The 25,109-nt window shown below is 36.8% G+C and overlaps 1 protein-coding gene across 1 annotated transcript; it reads right to left on the bottom strand.

Moving 5' to 3' along the window:
- Nucleotides 1-282: 282 nt before the first annotated feature.
- Nucleotides 283-24,470, bottom strand: TMBIM4 (transmembrane BAX inhibitor motif containing 4). Its single transcript, XM_090273567.1, has 7 exons — nucleotides 24,318-24,470; nucleotides 12,502-12,610; nucleotides 11,395-11,500; nucleotides 8,203-8,236; nucleotides 4,399-4,516; nucleotides 1,816-1,861; nucleotides 283-1,301 (listed from the first exon to the last, which is right to left on the bottom strand). The coding sequence occupies exons 1-7, from the start codon at nucleotides 24,412-24,414 to the stop codon at nucleotides 1,095-1,097; spliced, it is 717 nt and encodes a 238-aa protein (XP_090129693.1). The 5' UTR covers nucleotides 24,415-24,470; the 3' UTR covers nucleotides 283-1,094.
- Between the last annotated feature and the right edge of the window lie 639 nt (nucleotides 24,471-25,109).

Below are 25,109 nucleotides of genomic sequence, written 5' to 3' on the forward strand. Positions count from 1 at the left end.
GAAAATTTAGATTAAATCACTAGACAAAGATAAACTGAATAATTTAATCTACTCATGAAATTATTTTTGAAATGCAGATGAACATCTATGTATGCCAAATTTAGGGTTGAAAAAATTTTGAAAGATTTTTGATATCCCTTACCTGAGCTTCTAAATCAGGATTTAGAAATGAGATACCATAAAGGATAGTAAGATTTATATTACTATTATATAACCTAGTAATTATGTATTTAATACAATATTTTATTGTTATATATTACATGTAATTATAATTACTGTTATAGTACCATTATGGTTGTGGTAATATGTTATATTATATTACATTATATATATGACATTACATTATATATATTAATTATATTATTATACAGTAAATCCTCATTTAATGTCATCAGTAGGTTCTTGGAAACTGCAACTTTAAGCAAAATAACATATATAACAAAACCAATTTTACTGTAGACATATTTCTGGTCACAAAAGCATACCAAACTTCTAAATAAAGACCCAAAATCTTGTAATATTAAACACTGAAATAAATGTGAGTTATACATTTAAGAAAGATCAATAAAAACAAGTAAGATAATTATTTCCCAACCCACTAATTCTAGTTTAGGGTTGTGGGTAGTGGTGCCTAACTCAGCAGCTCAGGACTCAAAGCAGGACCCAGCCCTGGACAGGACGCCAGTGCACCGCAGCAAGCACACACATACCCCCGCTCACTCAGACTGGGACAATTTAAATGTGCCATTTCACCTAATGTGTACATCTTTGGGATGTGGAAGGAAACCTGGGTACCTAGAGAAAGCTCATGCTGACATAGGGAGAATTTTCAAACTTCCCACCAACAGTGGCCCTGACTAGGAATTTTTTTTTTCTTATCAACATTATAATGAAACGACATTGAGTGAAATGACATTATTCGAGGATCTGCTGTATTATAGTAATAGCTCAGAAGTACATAGCATACAAATAAAGTAATAAAAGTATTTAGCAGTCAATTATGTCTCAAAGTTCAATTACTTAATGAGTCAGTTTCTGTATCCTGCTTTCAGTCACTTTTTATTAATGAATTAGTTTCTACATACTGCTTTCAATCACTTTTTATTAACTGCTTCCAAAAACCGCAACAGGTGCAGGAATAGATTGATGATATCCAAGTAGAGGTTGATGGCAGCTAATACATACTCTTCAGGTGACAGCCTATGCATCAGTGAGTGTGTGTCATAGATGATGAATCCGCAGAAAAGAAGGGCTCCCACAGCAGCCACAACTAATTCCAGTGTCTCACTATAAAAAAATAACTGTAGGCAAGAGATTGAAATAATATGTTTGTATTTAAGAACACTATTAAACACACTTAAGTTACCTGCTCTTAAGTTACATATGCTACATATATATTTAATAATGCTGTACAACTTTGAATACAAATGTTAAAAGCAGAGAAAGGCAAAGCAGGTCCACTCTGGCTTCCATTGGAATCCCTTGTTAAATTACCCCCTTGACTTTTAACAGCAGAATTACAAATATTAATTTTTTTTCATAATTACATGTCCCACTTGGAGGTTAGCAATTACAAGTAAGGGCCTCTTTCTATGTAATTTAATTCATTTGTTCATCTTTTTTTTTCAATCAACAATGCTAACATAAGACCTTGATTTTTCAAAAGACAATTTTATAATCATTCTATATACAAATATTTCAGATAACTATAACTAAGTGTCCTATCATAAGAATATACCTTACATAGCTTTTTGAGATTATTTATATTGACATGGCCAGAATTATATTTCAAGTTACTATTCTAAAACAACTCACCTTCAAGATTCCTGACAAACACAAAATCCATAAAACAGCAAACAGTCTATAAAAACAAAATGTTAATAATTTAGAATATTGTTCCTTCCAAAAAAAACTTTGTAAACCCATTCAACATTTTCTGAAGAAATAAATCCATCCTGGTATTTGTCAAATAATAATTGAAATGTAAGAACTCATAAACATACAATGAATACTGTAGAATACCCAGAAATTGAAAGAAAAGCTATCTATTCAACATTTGTTTTAATGGTGTACAAAACTAGTTGAGTGTCAGTTTTTAAAGTTTTCTATTGGAATGCAAAGAAAATACTGACTTAAGTAGAAATGCAGTAGAAGTATTTTAATTCAGAAATCTATAAAACTCTTAGAAAATATATACACAAACAAAAAAAGTAATTATATTCTTAAACCAAAAAACAAATTTTTCTGTGAATATTCATATCCAAGTTCCCAAATACACTCTTTATTTTACTCTGATGTATTACACAACTTAATTATGTACATAACTTTCCCACTGCTATAATTTTATGATACCATTCATCCATATATACATAAATATACACACTAAAAAATAGAAACAGATTCAGAAGTGACACAAAATAGAATTTGTAGACAATAACATTTAAAAAATATATTCCATATGTTCAAGGAGGTAGAGGAAAGCATCATCATGAGAGAAATGAAAGAAATACAGTTAAAAATTACAAATTGAACTGAATTTCCGTAGACTAAAAAATACAATGTGTCAAATGAGGAATATTCTGACTGGGATTAACAGCAGATTAGACACTGCAAAAGAAAAATTATTGAACTTGAAAACAGCTGCAGAAACTAAGCAAAATAAATCACGGAGAGAAAAAGACTAGAAATGAAAGTTGCTGCAGTAGGAAAGGTCCAGAGATATTTGAGAGATGAAGGTGATGGATAGGCCTAACATGTAGCTTGATGCTAAAGCCTTTAAAGAATGAAGGAGGCTTGACCAAAAAGGTGATCAGTGACAGTAATGAGGAAGACTAGGAAGTATATCACCAGAAAGCATAAGCCTTAAAGTAATGAATTTCTATTATGCTGAAGGAATTATGAAAAGTGGCACCAGGGGATGGAAGCAGTTTTCAACACTACCCCCAAGCTACATAGGGTGTGGGAGAATGAACAACTAGAGAATAATTCTCAGGGAGCAATCAAGTTTCCGCTGAGATAAGGAAGAAGAAAGAATATATTATGAAGAGGCTGATATAGGGGAGATTATTTATTGGGCTGGCCAAAAAGTTCATTTGGTTTTTTCCGTAAGGTGGCTCTAGTAGCGCTTAGTTGTCTTTAACTTCATTAGAGATAATTTTGTTAGACTTTATTGTGATAGCTGTCATATCAGTATGCATTAAAAAGAAAAAACAACTTATCAAAATTGGTGAATTTTTGTGAAAAAGATGTATGCAGTGTATGGAGAAGGTGCTGTGACTGATCTAATGTGTCAAAAGTGGTTTGCAAAGTTTCGCGCTGGAGATTTTACACTGGACAAAGCTCCATGGTAGTCGGGTAGACCAGTTGAAGTTCATAACAGTCAAATAGAGACATTAATTGAGAACAACTTAAAATATCCAAATCAATAGTTACTGGTGAAAATGAAAAATGTGTCTTTTAATTTATGGAAAAAACCATTGGGCCAACCCAATACCAGGAGCTTTAGAGACTATAGTGGTATGGATGGGAAGGAGGGGTGCAGTTAGAGACTGGGATAGGAAGCAGCAGCAAAGAGCAAGTCTTTCATCATACAGAACCACAAATACATATGAAATACCCCCACCCCCAAATAAGGAGTTAAAAAAATTACCTCCCCTTAAATCAAACTCCATTTAATAAAACTATACATGCATCTTGCACAATTATCAGTGCTGCCTAACCAACTATATTTTATCCCAACAGAGATCTCTGGTAATCTGGATGACCAGGAAAAAAGGAGGGGAGGAAAGAAGGTTTTGTAAGAGTAGACTTCTGTAAATGTTCAGTGTTGTAACAGGAAAAAGAACAGATCATGGTTGCCTGATTATGTGCCAACAGGAAGCCAGCGTGAGCTTAGAAGACTATTCATTCTTAACAAGTGAGGGCAACAAAGTACCATTATTTTGATATAAAAAGAATCATTCCATGTATCTATTAGTTTGAAGAAGGATATAGATTAATCAAAGTGACCAAAAGGTTTTAAGGCTCATGTAGACATCTCTAAAATCTTGCTTTTACCACAAAGATGTGGATGGTCTTGGAAACATTTAAGACAAATACCTAAATAATATAGGCAAAGTCCATACCATTCATAAAGCACACAAGCCTCGTCTCTCTAGAAACTTGATTATTTTGTCATTTACTTCCCTTTCAATACAGAAGGGAAAGAAATGACTCAAAGCCACTTCTCATGTCCTTGGATGTTCTGGGAGAGTAGGGTCTGGTCCTGGAACTCAAAGAGATGACCTTTCATTACTCTCCACTTTAAAAGGCAGTATACAAAGCTAACTGTATAGTACTTCTCTCAAAACCATCTATTATATCAAAGGCGTCTACCATAGCCATGAATATATAACTTACCCTGCTCCAAATTTGCTGAAGTCTTTCTTAGATTGTAGAGTATACAGAGTCAAACCAAGAAATACTGCAGTAGTCAGTACAAAAGCTTGCAGAATAATAAATACATCATAGAAAGTAACTGTAAAATTAAAAAATACTGATTAGATATTCATATAAAAATACTCAATATAAAACTGCTTGTTTCTGGGATTTAATGGAAATGGTTTTACCTGTACTACTTCCCAATAAAACCAATTATGAAAAGATTCCTTATTGAGCCTTGAATATTGATTGGTACAGTAAAACCACACCCATATTGCAATAAATGGGCTCCAAAATATTCATTAACACAAAATAAGGTCGTCATATTATTATGAAGTTAAAGAAATGACTGGAGATTACACAGCTGGCCAGTTAGGAGTTTTAGGGATATGGTGGAGTGATTCTCACCCAATCCCTTTTCCACCTGCAATTTATCTGTAGTGATTGTCCATTATGGCTTAGATAGCAAGGGGGATGATTCTGAGTCCTGTGGCTGATTTGGAATTCCTAGATAGTGTATAGCAGTTCTAGCAATAACCTGGTTAACCGCACTAAGTTCATCAGCCCAAATCAAAGAAATTGGACAAGAAAAATATTGGGGTGAGTTGGCATTGTCTACCATTCACTGACCCTGCAGAGAACAGAAACCAACCACTATTTGCTTTATATCCAAATATGCATTATCCAAGTCTCCTTCCATAATTTTAGAATGATCTTCTGGATTGATTATGGCTATAGCAATACAACCGCTTAACATTTTAAGAAAATCATAAATTATAACCTCTTTAAAGGAAGTTAACTGCTTTGAAGCCCAAACCATTGGTTATTTTTTTTTTTTTTTAATTTTTTTATTTTGGTTTTTCAATTACAGTTGTCCCCTTTTCCCCCAATTTCTCTGCCCCACCCAACCCACCCCCTCTCCCACAATCATATCCCTCCCCGTTGTCCATGTCCATGAGTCTTTCATACAGGCTCTCTAATTAAACCCTTCCCTTACTTATCCCCCTTCTCTCCCTCTCCCCTCCCCACTATTGACTGCTATTCTGCTCTTTGTTCTATTTAGTTCCTTTGTTTGTGTTGTTCTTTAGTTTCCTGTATTAGGTGATATCATATGGTATTTTTCTTTCTTTGCCTGGCTTATTTCACTAAGCATAATTCTCTCTAGTTCCATCCATGTTGTTGCAAATGGCAGGAGTTCCTTCTTTCTTTCTGCTACATAGTATTCCATTGTGTAAATGTACCACAGTTTTTTGATCCACTCATCTACAGATGGGCACTTAGGTTGTTTCCAGCACTTAGCTATTGTAAACAGTGCTGCAATGAACATAGGGGTGCATAAGTTCTTTTGAATTGGGGTTTCAAGATTCTTCGGGTATAATCCTAGTAGTGGAGTCATTGGTTCAAAAGGCAGTTCCATTTTTAATCTTTTGAGGTAATTCCATACTGTTCTCCATAGTGGCTGCACCAGTCTGCATTCCCACCAACAGTGCAGTAGGGTTCCCGTTTCTCCACATCCTCGCCAGCACTTGTTGCTTGTTGATTTGTTGATGATGGCCATTCTGACTGGTGTAAAATGGTATCTCATTGTGGTTTTTATTTGCATCTCCCTGATGGCTAATGATGTTGAGCATTTTTTCATGTGTCTATGGACCTTCTGTATGTCCTCTTCGGAGAAGTGTTTGTTCAGGTCCCTTGCCCATTTTTTAATTGGGTTGTTTGTTTTCTTGATGTTGAGTCGTATCAGCTCTTTATATATTTTGGAAATCAGTCCCCTGTCTGTGATGTCATTGGCAAATATGTTTTCCCATATGGTTGGTTTCCTTTTCATCTTGCTGATGTTTTCTTTTGCTGAGCAGAAACTCTTCAGTTTGATGTAATCCCATTTATTTATTTTTTCCTTTATATCTCTTGCTTTAGGAGATGTATCCGTGAAGAGATTGTTACGTGAGATATCTGATATTTTCTTGCCTATGTTTTCCTCTAGGACTTTTATGGTGTCACGGCTTTCATTTAAGTCTTTGATCCATCTTGAGTTTATTCTCGTGTGTGGTGTAAGTTGGTGGTCTAGTTTCATTTTTTTGCAGGTCCCTATCCAGTTCTCCCAGCACCATTTGTTAAAGAGGCTCTTCTCACTCCATTTTATGTTCCTTCCTCCTCATTTAAGTTATTTTTGACTTGTCAGGGATTCCTTATTCAAGTCCCTTCTACTCTAAAGGTTACATTACTGGAATTCCTCTATGTCATTACAGGATTAGGAAGGTGAATGCAGGAAAATGAAACATGAAATTACTTTAGCTTCTTGTCAGTAATTTCAGTATTCGATTATGTGAAAAAGATATAATTAATCAGAAGAATGATGTTCTCAGATTATCCCACCTATGTATTTCTACCCCAATTCTAATAACCATGAAATAAATCTCTTTTCTACATCCCTTACAAATGGTGGGAGTCACGGAGGGCAGGGATGGACTTAATAATAACATTAATAATAAATAACATAATAATAATGCTAACAATAAGTAAATATTAATAATACTTCCTATGGTATGAAATTTCAATCCTATTTAGTTTAGTAGTTATTATTATTTTCTTATATTCTGATTTTTTTATAAGAGAGGTAGATTACTCAACAATACATAGATTCAAGACCCTGGCTGGTTTGGCTCAGTGGATTGAGCGTCGGCCTGCGAGCTAAGTGTCGCTGGTTCGATCTTCCAGTCAGGGCACATCAGAGAAGGAAAACTCTGACTCCAAAAAACCTCCGCTGCCTTGCGGCATACCTCTTCAGGGGAAAGGCTAAGGGAGTAAACCCCGACAGAAAATCCGGAGCCGGAGTCCCTAAGGCGGTTTGACGTTGTAGTCAACACCGGCAACTCCTGCGGCGCACCTGAAGCCAAGCTGTATTGACTCCGTCTTTCCCTTGGACCCTTCAGCTGCGAAGAGAGGGGGGGTCTGCTGCATGGGCAACAGCAGACCCTCCATATCACCCTGCCCAGGCTCTGTAGCTTCAGCTCTTAAGAAGCTACACCATCGTCTCTCGAGACGGACGGCTGCCGACGACGACGACATAGATTCAATAGCTGGCATAGAAAGGTTAAAAATGTACTGATAAAATATATAAGTATATTAACCATAAGGATTAACGATTTACTTTGTTGATAGTAATAGTTAATGCTGAGCCTTTTGATACTCTGGATTAATAATTTTGAGACAATCAGACTTTTTATTGTTAACAGATCATGAAATATTTTACTTGAGGCATTACATAGGGTACTACATCAAGTAATTATAACAGACACTTCCTTTCAAACACATATCTAACATCAAATACAAAACAGAAATTACTAGCTTTTTTGTGGAGCCATCTGATAAAATATGAGGATATAATATGAAGTATAGTTTGATGCAGGCAATTTAAGAGGCTAATAAGCTCGTGATGAAAGTACATCGCTCAAAACATGTTATCAGCTCCTCTAAGATCCCTTTAAACTAGGGAAAAGATGAGCTATGGTTGTCTTATTTTTATAAATGGATAAACACAAATAAATATTGTTTTCCATTCCTATTGTTTTTCTAATTCTTTTCCACTTCCTCTAAGCTCAGTTGAACTATGGAAGGTATAAAAATTTTTTGCTTATATTTTAGAAATTCTTTATCCTGTGCCATAATTTTGAAAAACAACATTCTATGATGTTAAGATTTAGCCCCAAATACCTTTTTAACCAGAATATTGACATACATTAAAAAGTAAGTGTAACATACAGAAGCACAATTATGGCTTACCAACAAAGGCCACAGTCAGAGCTTCCAACAGTGTCTAAGAAAAGGAAATTGAAATTACACAAAGGCATGCAAAGTTTATACTATGTCATGTACATGGTTCTAATTTCTAGTTCAATGGAATTCCATATGCATGATCTCATTTTAGCTTCAGAACAGCCTTGTGAGGTATATGGGACAGATAATAAACCCACCATAATGAAAACGAGACCTCAATATATTGAGTGAGAACATTTAGATTCTAATTGTGACCCCATCACTCCTTAAACTCTAACTCAATTATTCACACCTGTAAGAGGAAGATTACTGAAATAACACAGAAAATTCTATTTTATCACTCTGTGTAATATAAATAAAAATGAAATTGCAAATCATGTGCACATTTATTAAAACTTTAATATCTCACTCAAACATAGGAATATTAAATATTTATATTGAATCACTAATTCTTAATATTAAATATATAGGTAGCACTCTGGTGTGGCAGATTCTTAAAACTGTCTCACAATATTCTCTTTCTTCCTTAGTAACAGAATTTTTACCTGGACACACAACTGCTAAGATTAAACATTACATTTTTCAGTGTCCCCTTACAGCTAAATGTGGCCACAGGACTATATTCTAGCCAACAGAACGTGAGTAGAGACATGTACAACTTCTAAAAACAAAGAGGCTTCCTCCGCTTTCTCTTCTCATTTTTAAAAAATAACCGGATGGAATATGGATATGATGGTGAACATCTTGTAACACACGACACTAGGAATATCTGGACCATAGCAGCTACCTTGTCTCCTGACAACTCCACTGAACAATCATTCATATTTTTGACATGGAAGAGAAATAAACCATCTCGTTTAAACCATTGTGATTCTCTCATTACTTAAGCCACGTCACAAGTAGCTGAACTCAGATCCTAACTAAAAGATTTAGGAAATTGAGCTTTAACCTCTAGCTTCTTTTTCCCCTTAATTACATATCTTTATTTTGTTTTATATACATATTCTAGTTAATTTTTTTTATTAACCATCTGATAGACCTTATCATAAAAGCAAAGCCAGAAATAACAGCAGTGGCTGTATAATCATACACAGAGCCATTCCCTATAAACCTTTACTACCTGAAATCAAGAAGTCATTAGAACCAGAGCAAAAATGGTATAAGAAATTGTATATAGATGTGGAGGCAATGAAGCCACTGACACATTTTGTTATAACGTTTGTTGTTGATAGTGTCAGGGAAGGAGTAGCAAAAGATGATAGAAATATATTTTCTGGGCAAAATTCTTGATATATGTGACATGATTTAAAGTAAGAAATCCTACCATATGCTCAAGTATCAAAGGAAAAAGAAGTGTATAAACAGGAGAAAAGGTAAAACTAGGAAAACATACTATCCCAAAATAATGCCCCTTTTTAAATGTGTATATACACATATCCACATACACGCGTGTGCACGCGCACACACACCTAAGGCAAAGTGAGATCCATCTCCTTCCTTGTTTTGGTGGAGCATGACAAAACAACCCAGTATCAGAGATCTTTGAGTAATCAGAAATGCATTTTACATACTTCCTTATTTTAGCTATGGGCTTGATCAATAGTTGTAGCAGTAAGTGACCATATCTTGCCCATAAGCATTTGGCTGATGCTTTTCTAGTGGGTCCTCTCCCTATTGAACAAAAGCTGGTCCATACTGTTGTCCTATGTAGAAATCAATCATAGTCTTTCTGAAAGTAGACTGGCTGTATGTAGAGGTGAAGAGGAACTCTACATGATGCTGTTTCTTTTTTGTACTTCCTCCTTCTATCTTAGGACAGCTGACTGGGGCAGGAGTTGGCATCTAACCCAGGGGCTGTCAACTCAGTGGTTAACAATCTACAGCATGACCTGTGCCATTAATTAGCTTCACAAATCAGATTATTTCTTAGAATCTAAACTCAGAGAGTAAAGCAATGGTAGCAGGAGCTAAAGTTAAAACGTTAATGAATCACATGAGTCCACAATGGGCCATATTAAACTAAAGATAGCGAAGGGGAAAACTCTGTGTAAGGACAGCTGTAAGACAGAAGGAAAGTAATGGAAGAAGGGAGAGGAGACCACAAACTCTTGCTGTTGCATTTCCTACAACAGCATCATTTCTAGAAGCTTCCATCTAGTTTCTTTTCTCCTTGAGGCCTGATGGGGTGGGTTCCCAAGATTTTATATCCTTAAAATCAACTCCCTGCTACTAGCAATAACTTGAGTTAGTATTGCTATCTGGCAAACAGAAGAGCCTAAGATTTAAATGAGTAACCTTTCTTATAATTGAAATTTCCAAAGTCATGAGCTCTTATTTCATCATATTAACAAAAATATCAGAACTCATAAATTTGCTTTAGTTTAATGAAGTGTAATCCAATAAACAGCATTTTCAATCTTATTTGACTATAACTATTTTAATGTTAGTTTGGAATGTTTGATATAAAATTTTAAATCAGAACCCAAATCACTCTGGATATGACAATAGGAAAAATAATTTTAAAAGTATATAACTTGAGACTTACCAACTCCTTCTGGTCATATTCTAAGATTGAAAGTTTTTATAAGTAGTAGTTTGGATTTTAATTTTCACAAGTATATCAACAACCATGACTTAAACTTGAGTTCCCCAAACAAATGATTTTGAAAAAAATTAGTAAAGCACATCAGTTGAACAAAATGGTCCTTTTAAAGAACAGAGTCCTAAGATAAAAGTGACATTGAGGAGTTAACCAGAAAGATTTCAAGTTAAGACCTATGAAATGAAGGCCACAATATAATTTTTTCCCAAGGATGGCACAGAGTATTAGGGGTAGAAAGTATCACAGGGATTAATCTACTTTAATATTTTCATTTTACATATGGGAAAACTTAGGAACAGGAAGGCTAAGTGTCCTGCCATATGTCATATAACCAGATAGTGGCAAAGTCAGGTCATGTGATTCCAATTCATTATTTTTTCTATTATATCACAATGAAGAAAAAACTTTGAAACTGACAAAGTTTAAAACATTTTATAGACTGAGATTACAGGTAATTGCCTAAAATGTTAAAATTTAAAAAAAAAATTCATTACTTTTGTTCTGCTCCAGTTATACATATAAGCATTCAATTACGTAAATAATCATAAAACTCAATAAGAAATGTTAAAGGGACAGATAATTGTCAAAATACTCACAAATCCAAAAAGCAGGTACAAGTTAAGGGGATGTTTATGTCTGTTTAAAGTCAATGCAAAAATCAAACCCAAAGATCCAATGGCAAACACCAGAATTAAGGCAGGACTGAAAGACATAACATGAAAAGTAGTTTCAAGTTTAAAAAGAAAAGCATAAATAGTATTATCAAATTTCATGACATTTGTCTATTTTATGTGTTTGTGAAAGTACAAAAAAATGTGGAAGGATCCACACCAAACTGTAAAGAGACGTTGTTTTTCCATCTAGGAAACGTGAGGAGTGTGAGAGAGGAGGAGCCGCAGGACAAAGGAAAGGGCCCACAATACAAGGGGAAGCATTTTCCTTTTTACTTCATGAACTTCTATCGTGTTTGAGTAATTTTTGCAACTAGCACACTGTATTTTAACTAAAATACAAAGAAAAGCCATTAATTAATAAACACATTTTATACCTAACTACTTTTTTAGGGTACTTGCTATGTAGCTATAATTTAAAGAACTTTTCCCAAATAGCAAACTAACAATTTAAGACTCTCCTTCTGTAGAGGAAGGGAAGACAGAAATTGTCTACTCCTAAGACAATATTCATTCCTTATTTTACCTTTCCTTTAATAGAAAATCTATATTACTTTTATCCTTGAAAATAATTATTTTGGAGTTACAATCTTAAACAAATTTGGGATAAATTATATGGAGATCCTTTGAAAACTTCTCAGTGAAATTATCCTAGTGATGAGCCAACACTAGGATACATTAAATATGTACTTATTAAATATCTTTATTTTTCAAGCATTCTATTATGCTTTGGGGACAAGACATATATCTAATAAAAGCACAGAAAAATAGGAATTAAAAACTGTATACAGTAAAAATTCTTAATACTATTCCAGGAGATAAGGGTTTAACCCTATGAAACTGTAGTCTAAAAAGTTCAGAGGTAAATACCATGTTGTAGAATATTTTCCTTATCAAAACTAATTTATTTACAAGAGTCAATAATGAACCTTCTTTACATTCAAACATAAAAAGTTAATAGAAAAATAAAGGAGTTTGCTTATGCCCTTTTGATCATATGCAGTGGCTGAAAGTGATTCAGAATCATCTTACCTTTCATGTACAAATGACCGTATAGACTCAAAGTATAAAAAAAATGCAGAGGTCACTGTAGTTAAGAGAACTTGCAGAGAAAGGATGGTGTAGACTTTTCTTAGAAAGGCTAAAAAAGAAAAAAAAATTACACATACTATTTTCTTAAGCATTTAACATAAAACAGCAAGATTAAATTTCTTCTCATAAATATTAAATTTTTATATGTATTCTTTCTTAAATATTAACCCAAATAATATAATCTGTAACTAAAACTTAAAGAAAATGCTTCCACAGGGAAAAAATTGTAAGTGGTAACTATCTTCTAAGAAGCATGAACTTAAAAAAATTAATGGGCCAAAATGTAAATGTTTTCATCAAAATAAAGATAAAGTATTAAATGCATATTTGTAAAGAGCAGATTAAAAACAATATTTCAAAAGAAGGATTCTGCCTTGAAACTGAAATGCAGGACTAGAAAGCATGTAACCATATGGTTACATATAAATTTTAAAAGAAATTTTAATTTCCAAGTAGTACAAAAGTTTCCCTAAAATGAAACTTCCCCTTGAAAGGTAAAAAATATATAAACTTACTTTCACATACTTATTTTTATTTCTCACTTATAGTACCTCTGCTTCTAATTTCTATACAATAAGAAACTCTTACTTTCAGAATTATTTTATCAACATCCGTAAGTCAACTCCAAGGCCTCATGATTTAAAAATACTTATGAAAGGTCTTCTGGTATACAGATAATATAAATAATACACTGAACACCCAACTCACCTCCAGCTTCAGAAGGAAAACATTAACAATTTCCACCTCCTCTATGTAAATATACTGATAATAACATCTTTCTTCACTCTGTCTTAGCTAACTCCTAGTCATCTTCCAAGGTTCAGCCTTTTTCATTTCCTCAGTATGAATTAAATGTTCTTCCTCATGTTCCCAACGGACCCTAAACATACTTCTAATCATTTTACTTCATAATTGATAAGTCCTACTTGTCCTTTACTCCCATTAGACTATTAAAATGAAAATCTCCCTAATAACACAGAGTGTGTCTTATTCATATTCATAACACTAGCAATCAGCCAAATAAATTTATACTGAGTTAATGAAAGGTGAATTTTGCCAGTCAGGGAAAAGAAAAGGAAGAATACACACCAGGGTGTTTATAATAGTTTTCTTTGGGTAGTATGACTAAGGATGATTTTTGTGTTCAGTTCTTTGCTAATCTGTATTTTTTATGTATCACTAATAAATGTGTAATACTTTTGTAACTGAAAAACATTTTCCAGAAACCTGTGCCTAACCAAAATAATCCTTATGCAGATATTACAGATCACAGCTTTTTCTATACTCTTTAAAAATGGGACCTTGCCTTGGCCAATGTAGCTCAGTTGGTTGGAGTGTTGTCCCGTAAACTGAAAGGTCACAGGTTCAATTCCTGGTCAGGGCATGTACCCAGGTTGAGTTCGATACCTAGGTGGGGCACTTAGATGTTTCTCTATCTTCCTCTCACCCCTTTCTCTCTTCCCTCCTCTCTCTCTGGAATCAATGGATATAGCCTCAGGTGAGGATTTTTTTAAAGGGGGGAACCTTAAATCCCAGGAAAAAGCAACATTTGATACCCATTTTGAATAATTAATATAAAAACTGGCAAAGGATATGCACACACAGATCACAGGGAAAAATAAAAGATTCAGTATGAAAATACATGCCCAACAGCAATATCTTCTAATTTTATTTTTGAGTCCTGATTTCTCCCCTTCTACTTTAACATCTCAAACTTAATATGGCCAAAACAGTAAATCTTCATTTCTACTTAATTCTGTCCTTCTCCCAGTCTTCTCTTCAGTAACCAGCACCAACACCCACCAAGACGAAAATGTAGGAGTCATTTCTGATTCCTCTCTCTCTTCCCAATCCATTAACAATTACTACTGCTTCCACTTGCAAAGTAGAACACGTCCACCTCTTGGTTTCCTCTGCTACCTCTCTAGTCAAAGTCTGTATGATCATGTACCGGGACTACTGGTGTAGCCTCTCTGGTCTCCATGTTTTCACTCTAGTCCCATCTAATTTGTGGTCCACATAGTTGTGATTTTTTTTTTTTTTTTTTTGTAAAATAAACTATATCCTGCGATTCTCTGCTTTAATACTTTTAATGGTTTCCTTTACACTTAGAATAAAATGTAAAAGCTTTTATGGGGCCTCACCTCACACCACTCTTCCTTTTCCTCACATGCTTTACCCACACTAGCCACCTTTCTGTTCCCCAAACATGCCAGTCTTCCTTCTTCTGGGCCTCTGCCCTTACTGTTTCCTCTGCCTGGAATGCCCTTATCTTCTTTACATGGAATGGTGGTTTAAAATATGTCCACAATTTTTGACATTTCCTTTAAGTGACTCACTCCTAACAAAAAGAATAGGGCAGAAGTAGCAGCATATGTTTTATCTAATGGAATGAATCTTAATAAGAATCATAGGATACCCTCAAAGTTTACTGAATAATTTTGTTGGCAAAAATACCACCGAATTATGCCTATCCTACCTTCAGGTACTGGGTGTATGGGTACAAATATTGTCTCCTGGTGCCAAACTCTTTGAGAGTCTTGGCTTGCATTTGGAAGAACGATAAATAATTTGTGCCCAGAGAAAAACTGTGGTAGTTTAAAATATGCCTAAAAATATCTGACACTACCTTCAAAAGATGGAATCTAAATCTCCTCCCATGGAGTGCTGACTGAACTTAGTGATCTGTTTCTAATGAATAGAATAATGGAGATGTGACAGTGTGTGTGGTTACCATGACAAGGTCATAAAAAGCTCTACAGCTTCCTCATTACTCTTAAGGATCACTTGCTCTGGGGGAAGCCAGCCACCATGTTGAGGACACAGGAACAGCCCATGGCATGGGTCATGTGGCAAGGAAATGAGCCCCTCTGTCAACAGCCATATTAGTGAGATTTCCTGGTAGCTGATCCTCCAGCTCAGTCAAGCCTTTAGCTGACTGCAGCACCAGCCCACATCTTGACCAGAATCTCATGAGAGACCCTGAGGCAGACAGAAGTATCTAGCCAAGTCTGTTCCAGATTCCCAATTCTCAAAACTGTGAGATAACTATTTTGAGGTAATAGTCTATAAAGCAATAGTTAACTAATACACCTGGCTAACTCCTTCTCATACAACTGTCATCCTCTTTCCCGGAACATTCTTTAAAAGAGCTGCTACTCTAAACCCTGGGGGTCTATTCCATCAATGTTTATTTTCTTCAGAGAACTTATCACAGCTAGTGTTCTGTTTAACTGCTTACTTCTTTAGGATCTGTCTTCCCCAATCCCCAATCAAATAATACTCTTGAAGACTGAACTATTGTCTGATCACTGCTATATTCCTAATATCAGTACAGAGTCCAATGAAGTTTTGTAAATGAAGGAAAATGTTCACCTTCACTCACAAAGCTAAACAAATGCAAATTAAAACAAGATAACATTTTTCCTGCTGCAAGAGTCAGCAGTCTATGACCCATTGACTAAATCTAGCCCACCACTTGACTTTATAAGTAGTTTTATTGGACACCAGCACACTCACTCATTTACTTTCCCCATACAACTGCTTTTGCACTACAATGGCAGAGTTGAGTCATTGCAACAGACAACTTATGGCCCCATAAAGCTGAAAATATTTACTATTTAGGCATTTGTAGAAAGTGTTTGTCAACCCTGATCTACCAGATTGCCAAATATTAAAAAGTTTAGGGGGGTGGGATTGTTGGAGGGAAGGGGGGTACTTGGCAGAGGGGAGCAAAGGGAAAAAAAATTAAGACTACTGTAACAACATAATCAATAAAATATATGTACTTAAAAAAAAAAAAAGGTTTAGATGTAGTCAGTTTAGATGTAGTCAGTTTAGATACCAGCCTAATTACCAGAGCTCCTAAATTAATAAAATGCTCCTGCATAATTTAAATATTCATGAAGGAACAAACGTTTGTTGAGTTTCTGGTATTTAGTTCAGTACTATTATAGTGATGTGAGACATACAGAAGTAAATCAAGTATAAGACTAATATTTCTTTAAAATGTGTACATATGCAGACAGAAAAAGCATTCATCTAGGGATTATGAAATCTGGCTTCTTGTCCTCCAGCCTCACAGCAAAGAATCATGTTATTTTAGACAAGTGTTCTGAAGCTTAGTTTTCTGTATATTATCTCAGGGATTGTCGTCGGCAGCCGTCCGTCTCGAGAGACGATGGTGTAGCTTCTTAAGAGTCTATCTGCACCGCCGAGAATGGCTGTGCAGTCCGACTCGGGAGTGACACGGTATCTGTCTCCTCCCGTGTTGAATCGACATCTTGCTATGACGCTGGAGTGTCCTCTCCAGTGAAGCTGAAGCTACAGAGCCTGGGCAGGGTGATATGGAGGGTCTGCTGTTGCCCATGCAGCAGACCCCCCCTCTCTTCGCAGCTGAAGGGTCCAAGGGAAAGACGGAGTCAATACAGCTTGGCTTCAGGTGTGCCGCAGGAGTTGCCGGTGTTGACTACAACGTCAAACCGCCTTAGGGACTCCGGCTCCGGATTTTCTGTCAGGGTTTACTCCCTTAGCCTTTCCCCTGAAGAGGTATGCCGCAAGGCAGCAGAGGTTTTTTGGAGTCAGAGTTTTCCTTCTCTGAACCTTATGAATAATGCTGCTATAAATATAGCTATACAAATATCTTTTTGGGACCCTGCTTTCAATTCTTTTGGATATATACCCAAAAGTAATTCCAGGGCAAATGACAATATTGTTCTTAGAAAATTTTTGAGCTATCATATATCTAAACCCAGCTCTCGAATGGGATTCTACTTCCTTCTTGAAGCTTTCCTAGATTATTCCAGTTCACATGCTCTTAATTCCTTCCCCAGACTCCCCTGGACTTAGCACTTTAGAATTGAATTAAGTTGCTATCACAAATTAGTTTGACTGCTGGCCTACCTAATGCAGTTAGCACAACTGTGACTTCCAAACCCTTTATTTCCTTACTGCCTTTACATGCAGTAAAAAGGGGTTGCTTTTAAAAAAGGTAGTTTATTTATTAAATGTATACTGACAGTACCTTGACTCAACAAGAGCTCTCTAATGAATGCCTTCTATTCACACATGGATTCGACCTCTATTGAAATTTAATTTCCTGCAATGACTTCCATTTTTCTACTCCTGTCCTTCACTGAAGGGGCTCATTTTCTTTCTTTATCACTACTGGGATTAGGAGAAACTTTCATTCTCCTGGCATCTATGAGATGGCCAGTTCTTATCTACTCCCGGTACTTACGTACCAGTTCTTAATTACTCTAATGCGTCACATTGTCAATGTCCACTTTATTGTTGGTTGACTCTGAGAATGTCTTATTGGTTTAAAAAACATACACTAAAAAGCTGAGTTTTTATACCAATCCTCCTAAAACTCTTCCAAAAAATTAAAGAGGAGGAAACATTTCTGAATTCATTCTATGAGACAGCATTACCCTAGTACAAAAGCCAAAGAGAGTACAGGAAAACTATAGACCAATATTCTTGGTGAATATTGATGCAAACATTCTCAACAAAACACTAGCAAGCAAAATTCACAGCAGATTAAAAAGGATTACACACCATGACTCAGTGGGATTTAATCCTGAAATGCAAGGATGGTTCAACATAAAAACTCATCAACATAATACACCACATTAACATAACAATGGGGAAAATATGATAATCTCAATTGATGCAAACAAAAGCATTTACCAAAATTCAACAACTGTTCATGATAAAAACATTCCATAAACTGAGAATAGAAGGAAACTACCTCAAAATAATAAAGGACATACTCAACAGTGAAAAAATTGAAAGCTTTTCCTCTAAGATCAGGAACAAGACAAGGATGCCTACATTTGCCACTTCTATTCAACACAGTACTGTAAGTCCTTGCAAGAGGGGCAAGAAAAAGAAACAAAAGGATCCAAACTGGAAAGAAGTAAAATTATCTCTGTTCACAAACAACATAATCTAATATGTATTGAATGGAAGACCCCAATGATTCCACAGACTGTTAGAACTAATAAATGAACTCAGAAAAGTTGCAAGACACAAAATCAACATGCAAAAATTAGTTGTGTTTTTACACACTAACAATGAGCAAGCCAAAAAGGAAAAGGAAATTAAGAAAAAATTTCCACTAACAATAGAATCAAAAAGAATGAAATATTTTGGAATAAATCTAACAAAAAGGCAAATGCCTGTGCACTGAAAATGACAAAACTGCTGAATGAAATTAAAGGCAAATGACACCCCATGTTCATAGACTGGAAGAGTTAATATTGTTAATATATCCACACTACACAAAGCAATCTACAGATTTAATGCAATGCCTATCAAAATCCCAATGACATTTTTTTTTTCAGAAATAGAAAAATGCATCCAAAAATTGATATGAAATCTCAAGGATCCCAAATAGCCAAAACAATACTGAAAAAGAACCATAAAGGTTGAGGTATCACACTTCCTGATTTTAAAACTTATTATAAAGCTACATTAATCAAAACAGTGTGGTACTGTCATAAATACAGACATTTAGAACAATGGAATAGAACAGAGACCCAGAAATAAACCTTTATATATATGGTCAAATGATTTTTATCAAAGGTGCCAAGACCATTTCATGTGTAAAAGACTGCCTCTTCAACAAATGGCGAAGGAGACTGACAAATAGAAAATTAAAATGCGTTCATATGCCCTGAAGCACAAACATCCCAGTGGATAACTTGGTGCTGCTGTACGTCAAAATGATCAGACATTGAACTTATTTTCACCGAAAAACTGGATAGCAACATGCAAAAGAATGAAGCTAAGCTCTTACCTTGCACTATATACAAAAATTAACTCAAAATGAATCAGAAACCTAAACATAACAGCTGAAACTATAAAACTCCTATAAGAAAACACAGAGGAAAAGCTTCATGACATTGGGCTTGGCAATGGTTTCTTGAAAATGACACCAAAAGCATAGGCAACAAAAGTAAAGATGCATTGTACTGCAACAAAATCTAAAACTCTGTGTATTAAAGGACACAGCAGAGTGAAAAGGCAACCTACAGAATAGGAGAAAATTTGCTAATCATATACATGATAAGAGGTTAGTATCTAGGATAGATATTTTTAAAAAGTCCTACGACTCAACAACAACAAAACAAATAACCCAATTAAAGTCAGCAAAGTCAAGAGAATGAAAAGACAAGCCACGGGGAAAATATTTGCAGACACATCTGATAAAAGACTGTTATCCAAAATATTCTTAAAGAATATTTAAAAGAATTCTTAAAACTCAAAACTAAGAAAATTTAAAAATCAATTAAAAAACGGGGAAATGACCTTAACAAGACATCTCATCGAAGAAGATACACAGATAGAAAATAACATGAAAAGATGTTCAACATTTTATGTCACAGGGATTTACAAATTAAAACAATGAGATACTACTACACACTTATTAGAGTGGCCAAAATCTAAAGCTTTTGACACCACCAAATGCTGGTGAGGATGTGGAGCAACAGAAACTTACATTCTTTGCTGGTGGAACACAAAATGGTACAACTACTTTGGAAGACAGTTTGGCAGCTTCTTACAAAAAGATACCCTTACCATATGTTCCAGCAATTGTGCTCCAGCGGTTTCTTACAAAACTAAATGTACTCTTAATATATAATCTTATTATACTCACTATATAATCTAAATATACTCTTAACATATAATCCAGCAATTGTGCTCTCTGATACTTATCCAAGTGAGTTAAAGACTGTACCTACACAAAAACCTGCACACGGATGTCTGTGTAGGAACTCTATCCACAACTGCCAAAACGTGGCAGCAACCAAGATGCCCTTCAGTACGTTAATGGATAAACTGTGGTACATCCAGACAATGGAATATTACTCGGCAGTAAAAAGAAATGAGCCTTGAAAGATATGGAGGACTCTTAAATGCATATTACTTACTAAGTGAAAGAAGACAATCTGAAAAGCCTGCACAAACTGCATGATTCCAACTATATGGCATATTGAAAAAGGCAAAACTACGGAGACAGTAAAAAATTAGTTGGTTACCAGGGGGTGGTGGGAGGGAGGAATGAATAGAGAGAGCACAGAGGATTTTTAAGATAGTGAAACTACTTGGTATGATACTATAAAGGTGGGTTTATGTCTTCATACATTTGTCAAAATCCAAAGAATGTACAATACCATGAATGAACTCTAATGTAAGCTATGGACTTTGGATGATAATGATGTATCAATGTAGGTTCATGGATTGTAACAAATGTACCACTCTGGTGCAGGCTATTGATAGTGGGGAAGTCTTTGAGTGTGTAGGGGCAGCGGTATATGAGAACTCTCTGTACTTCCCACACTTAATTTTGCTCTGAACCTAAAACTGTTTTAAAAAATAAAGTCCATAAAAAACAAAATAGGCAAGGAAATTGAATAAGATTTCTTCAAAGAAGATATACAAATGGCCCATACATATATGAAAAGATCTTCAACATCACTAGTTATTAGGGAAGTGCAAATCAAAACCACAATGAGATATCTTTTCACACCCATTTGGATGGCTATCTGAAAAAAAAAAAACCAAAAACCTCAAGTGTTGGTGAGGATGTGGACAAGTTGTACAATGTTGGTGAGAACATAAAATGGTGCATCCTCTATGTAAAACAATATGGTGGTTCCTCAAAAAATTTAAAAAAGAATTACCACATTACAAGAAAACAGAAAATCTATATTTGTGTCTGTCTCTGCTTCCTGACACAGAGCTCCTAAAACCCTTATAATCTTTTGTTCTAATATTTGATTTTTGACCCTGATTCCTAACATGGCTGGTCCCTTATAATGTCCTGGGTGATAGGAACATCTTTGTTCTACCAAGTGACTCTTGGGTTGGCTTCTGGATGGCTCCTGGACAAGGACCGGTCACCAGAAACAATAAGCCATAATTAAAAGTTGGAATTTTTAGCCCAATCCCCATTTTTTGAGAAGGAAGAAAGGCTGAAAATGCAGTTAAAGATCAATCATGTCTACATGAGGAAGCCTATGTAAATCCCAATGGTGTGAGGTTAAGAGAGCTTCTTGGTTGGTGAACACATCCACATACTGGCAGGGTCACACACCCCAGCTCCATGGGGACAGAAGTTCCTGCTTTTGGGACCATCCCAACTTACTTTGCCTTATGTACTCTTCGTTTGGCTGTTCATCTCTACCCTTTGATAAACTGGCAAATGAAAGGGTTTTCCTGAGTTCTGTGAGCCACTCTAACAAATAATCAAACCTGAGGATGGAGTCATGGGAATCTCCAATTTGTGGCCAAGTCAGACAAAAGCTGTGGATAACCTGGAGACCTACAATGTGTGACTGGCATCTGAAGTGGGGTGAGAGCAGCCTTGTGGTAGACAGTGTCAGACTTGAGTTAAATTGTAGGACATCCAGATGGTGTCACAAAGAACTGCTTGATATTGGGGGTGGGTGTGGGAGGACCCACACATTTGGTGACCAGAAATATCAGAAGTGTTCTGTGTGAGAAGTAAAAGAGACACAGGAAGTAGGACTGGGATTTTTCCAATGGAAAAACGGGGTTTTTCACCAAAACACATTTGATTCAACAATTTTACTTTTGGGTATATATCCAAAAGAATTGAAAGCAGGGTCCCAAAAAGATATTTGTATAGCTATATTTATAGCAGCATTATTCATAAGGTGGAAGAAACCCAAATGTCCACCAACATATGAATTGGTTTTATACATAAAATGGAATATTACTTAGCTTTAAAAAGAAAGGAAATTCTACACAGGGATGCATCTTGAAAGCATGCCAGTTGAAACAAGCCAGTCACAAAAAGGCAAATACTATATGATTCATTTATATGAGGTATCTAGAATGGCCAAATTCAGAGAAACAGACTAGAAAGGTAGTTCAAGGCCTGGGAAGAGGGGGTAAGTGGGAAGTTCTTTGATGAGCATAGTTTTGCAAGATGAAAATATTCTGGAGGTTGGTTGCACAAAAATGTGAATATACTGAACACTACTGAACCTTAGTACCCTTAAAAGTGGATAAGATGGTTAATTTTTAATGTTATGTGGATTTTACCACAATTTTAGAAATGTTTAATTAAAAGCAAAAACTGAGCTAACTTGCCAAAATAATTCCAAAATTCAATTTCAAAAATACAGATACTAGAAATCAAGACTCTTAGTGCATCAGAGCATTGTAATTCGTTTACCAGAAAAAAATGAAAATCTGGGGCAGCTCGTGTAATCAACTGGCTGAGCTAGAGCCGACAATGAATTCCACTTAAGTGAAACTGAGCCTTTTAAATTCAGAGTAATTTCTGCCCTTCAGAGAAGGAAAACTCTGATTCCAAAAAACCTCCGCTGCCTTGCGGCATACCTCTTCTGGGGAAAGGCTAAGGGAGTAAACCCCGACAGAAAATCCGGAGCCGGAGTCCCTAAGGCGGTTTGACGTTGTAGTCAACACCGGCAACTCCTGCGGCGCACCTGAACCCAAGCTGTATCGACTCCGTCTTTCCCTTGGACCCTTCAGCTGCGAAGAGAGGGGGGGTCTGCTGCATGGGCAACAGCAGACCCTCCATATCACCCTGCCCAGGCTCTGTAGCTTCAGCTCCACTGGAGAGGACACTCCAGCGTCATCGCAAGATGTCGATTCAACACGGGAGGAGACAGATGCCGTGTCACTCCCGAGTCGGACTGCACAGCCATTCTCGGCGGTGCAGATAGACACTTAAGAAGCTACACCATCGTCTCTCGAGACGGACGGCTGCCGACGACGACGACGAATTTCTGCCCACCGGATATTACATAATAACTTAAAACTAGTATGGTATTTTGACTGACTTAGAAAAAGCATCCAAGCCCTGGCTGCTGTGGCTCAGTGGATTGAAGCGAACCAAGGGTCGCTGGTTCGATTCCCAGTGAGGGCACATGACTAGGTTGCACGGCTGGTCCCCAGTTGGGGGTGCGAGTGAGAGGCAACCACACAGTGATGTTTCTCTCCCTCTCTTTCTCCTCCTTTCCCCTCTCTCTAAAAATAAAATAAACAAATAAATTATTAAAAAAAAAAAAAGCATCCATTCCCAGCAACGGCCAGTAATATTCAAACCTATGTTGAGTTGTAGGTCCTGCAGAGAAAAAACAGTGAACAAGAATAGGTAAGGTCCCTGCCCTCAGATCTTACAATCCACCCAAGGAGACGGACAAATAGAAAATTAAAATGCGTTCACACGCCCTGGTGCACAAACATCCCGGCGGATAACTCGATACCTCGGTGCTGGTGTACGTCAAAATGACCAGACAATAAACTTATTTTCACCGAAAAAACAACCTCTAGTTTCTTTTGATTTAAAGATGCCAAGTTAAGGCTAATGAGGTTTTCATCTGTCCCCTCTCTACACCGAAGACAACAGGATTCAAGCAGGATGGGCTCCGGTTTCGATTCCCGAGCTCACAGCTAGGAGGCCTCCCTAAAGCGGCCCTCGCCCTCGGAGCCCCGGCGCGGTGTCGGGGGCGGGGTGGGGGTGAGGGGTGGGGTGGGGGGGGCTCTTTACCGGAGCCTGTGGAGGGGTAGGAGGCAGAGGAGGAGGGGATGAGGGAAGGGCTGTCCCTCCAAAGCCCAGGAGACCTGCGCTCTCCCTCGGAGACCCGCCGAGGAGGGCGCTGTCCTTCCGAAACCCGGAAACCGCCTCCTGAGGCCGACAGTGCCAGGGGGCCGACCAGGGGCGGCCTGGGTGGCCTAGGGAGGGGGCGACGTACCCATTCGGATGTGCACGCTGGCAGAGGCCACGCAGCTGCCATAGTTGAAGTCGTCCTCTATCGAGGAGCAGGGATAGCGGGGACTGGAGTTGGCCATGTTGGCAGCAGAACCCCCAGCTACCCTGCCCAATAAGGAAGGAGACACAGACCGCAACGGCCACTTCCGGATGGGGCACCCGAGGAGGAGCGAGCCAAACGGCCTCGCGGAGAGAAGCCTTAGCCAATCCACGCTCTGGCCTCAGAAAGAAGCTAGGCTGAGAGAGAAGAGTGCTTCAAGTTAGCATGGGAGAGAAGACGCGAGACGTGCTCAGCGTCATCTGAAGTGAAACTTGTCTCAGTTTTCCCTCAACAAGCTTTTAAAAAATCCTCTGGCTTGGAGAGTTGCTAAAAGCTTCAGAAGCGAAGTACTATCGACCCATCCCATCGACAAATACTTCGTGTACTCCTTCAATAATCATACTGGGGATGCATTTTTTTAAAAATTTCAGATCTTTAAAAAAACTTACAGTTCCCATTCATCATTATTTTATATTAGATTCAGGTGTACAACATAGTAGTTAGACAATCATATACTTTATAGTGTTTCCTCCTCATATTTCCAGTACCCACTTGGCACCATACATAGTTATTACAGTATTATTGACTATATTGCCTATGTTGTATTTTACATGCACGGTGACTATTTTGTAACCACCAATCTGTACTTCTTAATCCCTTCACCTTTTTCACCCAGTCCCCCAACCCTTTCCCTTCTGGAATCATCTGTCTGTTTTCTCTATCTATGAGTCTTTC

Source organism: Furipterus horrens, unplaced genomic scaffold (genome assembly GCF_987537825.1).
Source record: "Furipterus horrens unplaced genomic scaffold, mFurHor1.1.pri manual_scaffold_4, whole genome shotgun sequence".
Classification (NCBI taxonomy): domain Eukaryota; kingdom Metazoa; phylum Chordata; class Mammalia; order Chiroptera; family Furipteridae; genus Furipterus; species Furipterus horrens.

What these genes read in the sequence shown, in the direction of transcription:
- TMBIM4 (XM_090273567.1), bottom strand. Translation starts at nt 24,414, where the DNA reads ATGGCCAACTCCAGTCCCCGCTATCCCTGCTCCTCGATAGAGGACGAC. An exon ending in CGGTCATTTGTACATGAAAG is followed by an intron (nt 11,501 to 12,501) that starts GTAAGATGATTC and finishes TATGTCTTTCAG; the next exon opens with TCCTGCCTTAATTCTGGTGT. An exon ending in TTCAGCAAATTTGGAGCAGG is followed by an intron (nt 1,862 to 4,398) that starts GTAAGTTATATA and finishes TTGTTTTTATAG; the next exon opens with ACTGTTTGCTGTTTTATGGA.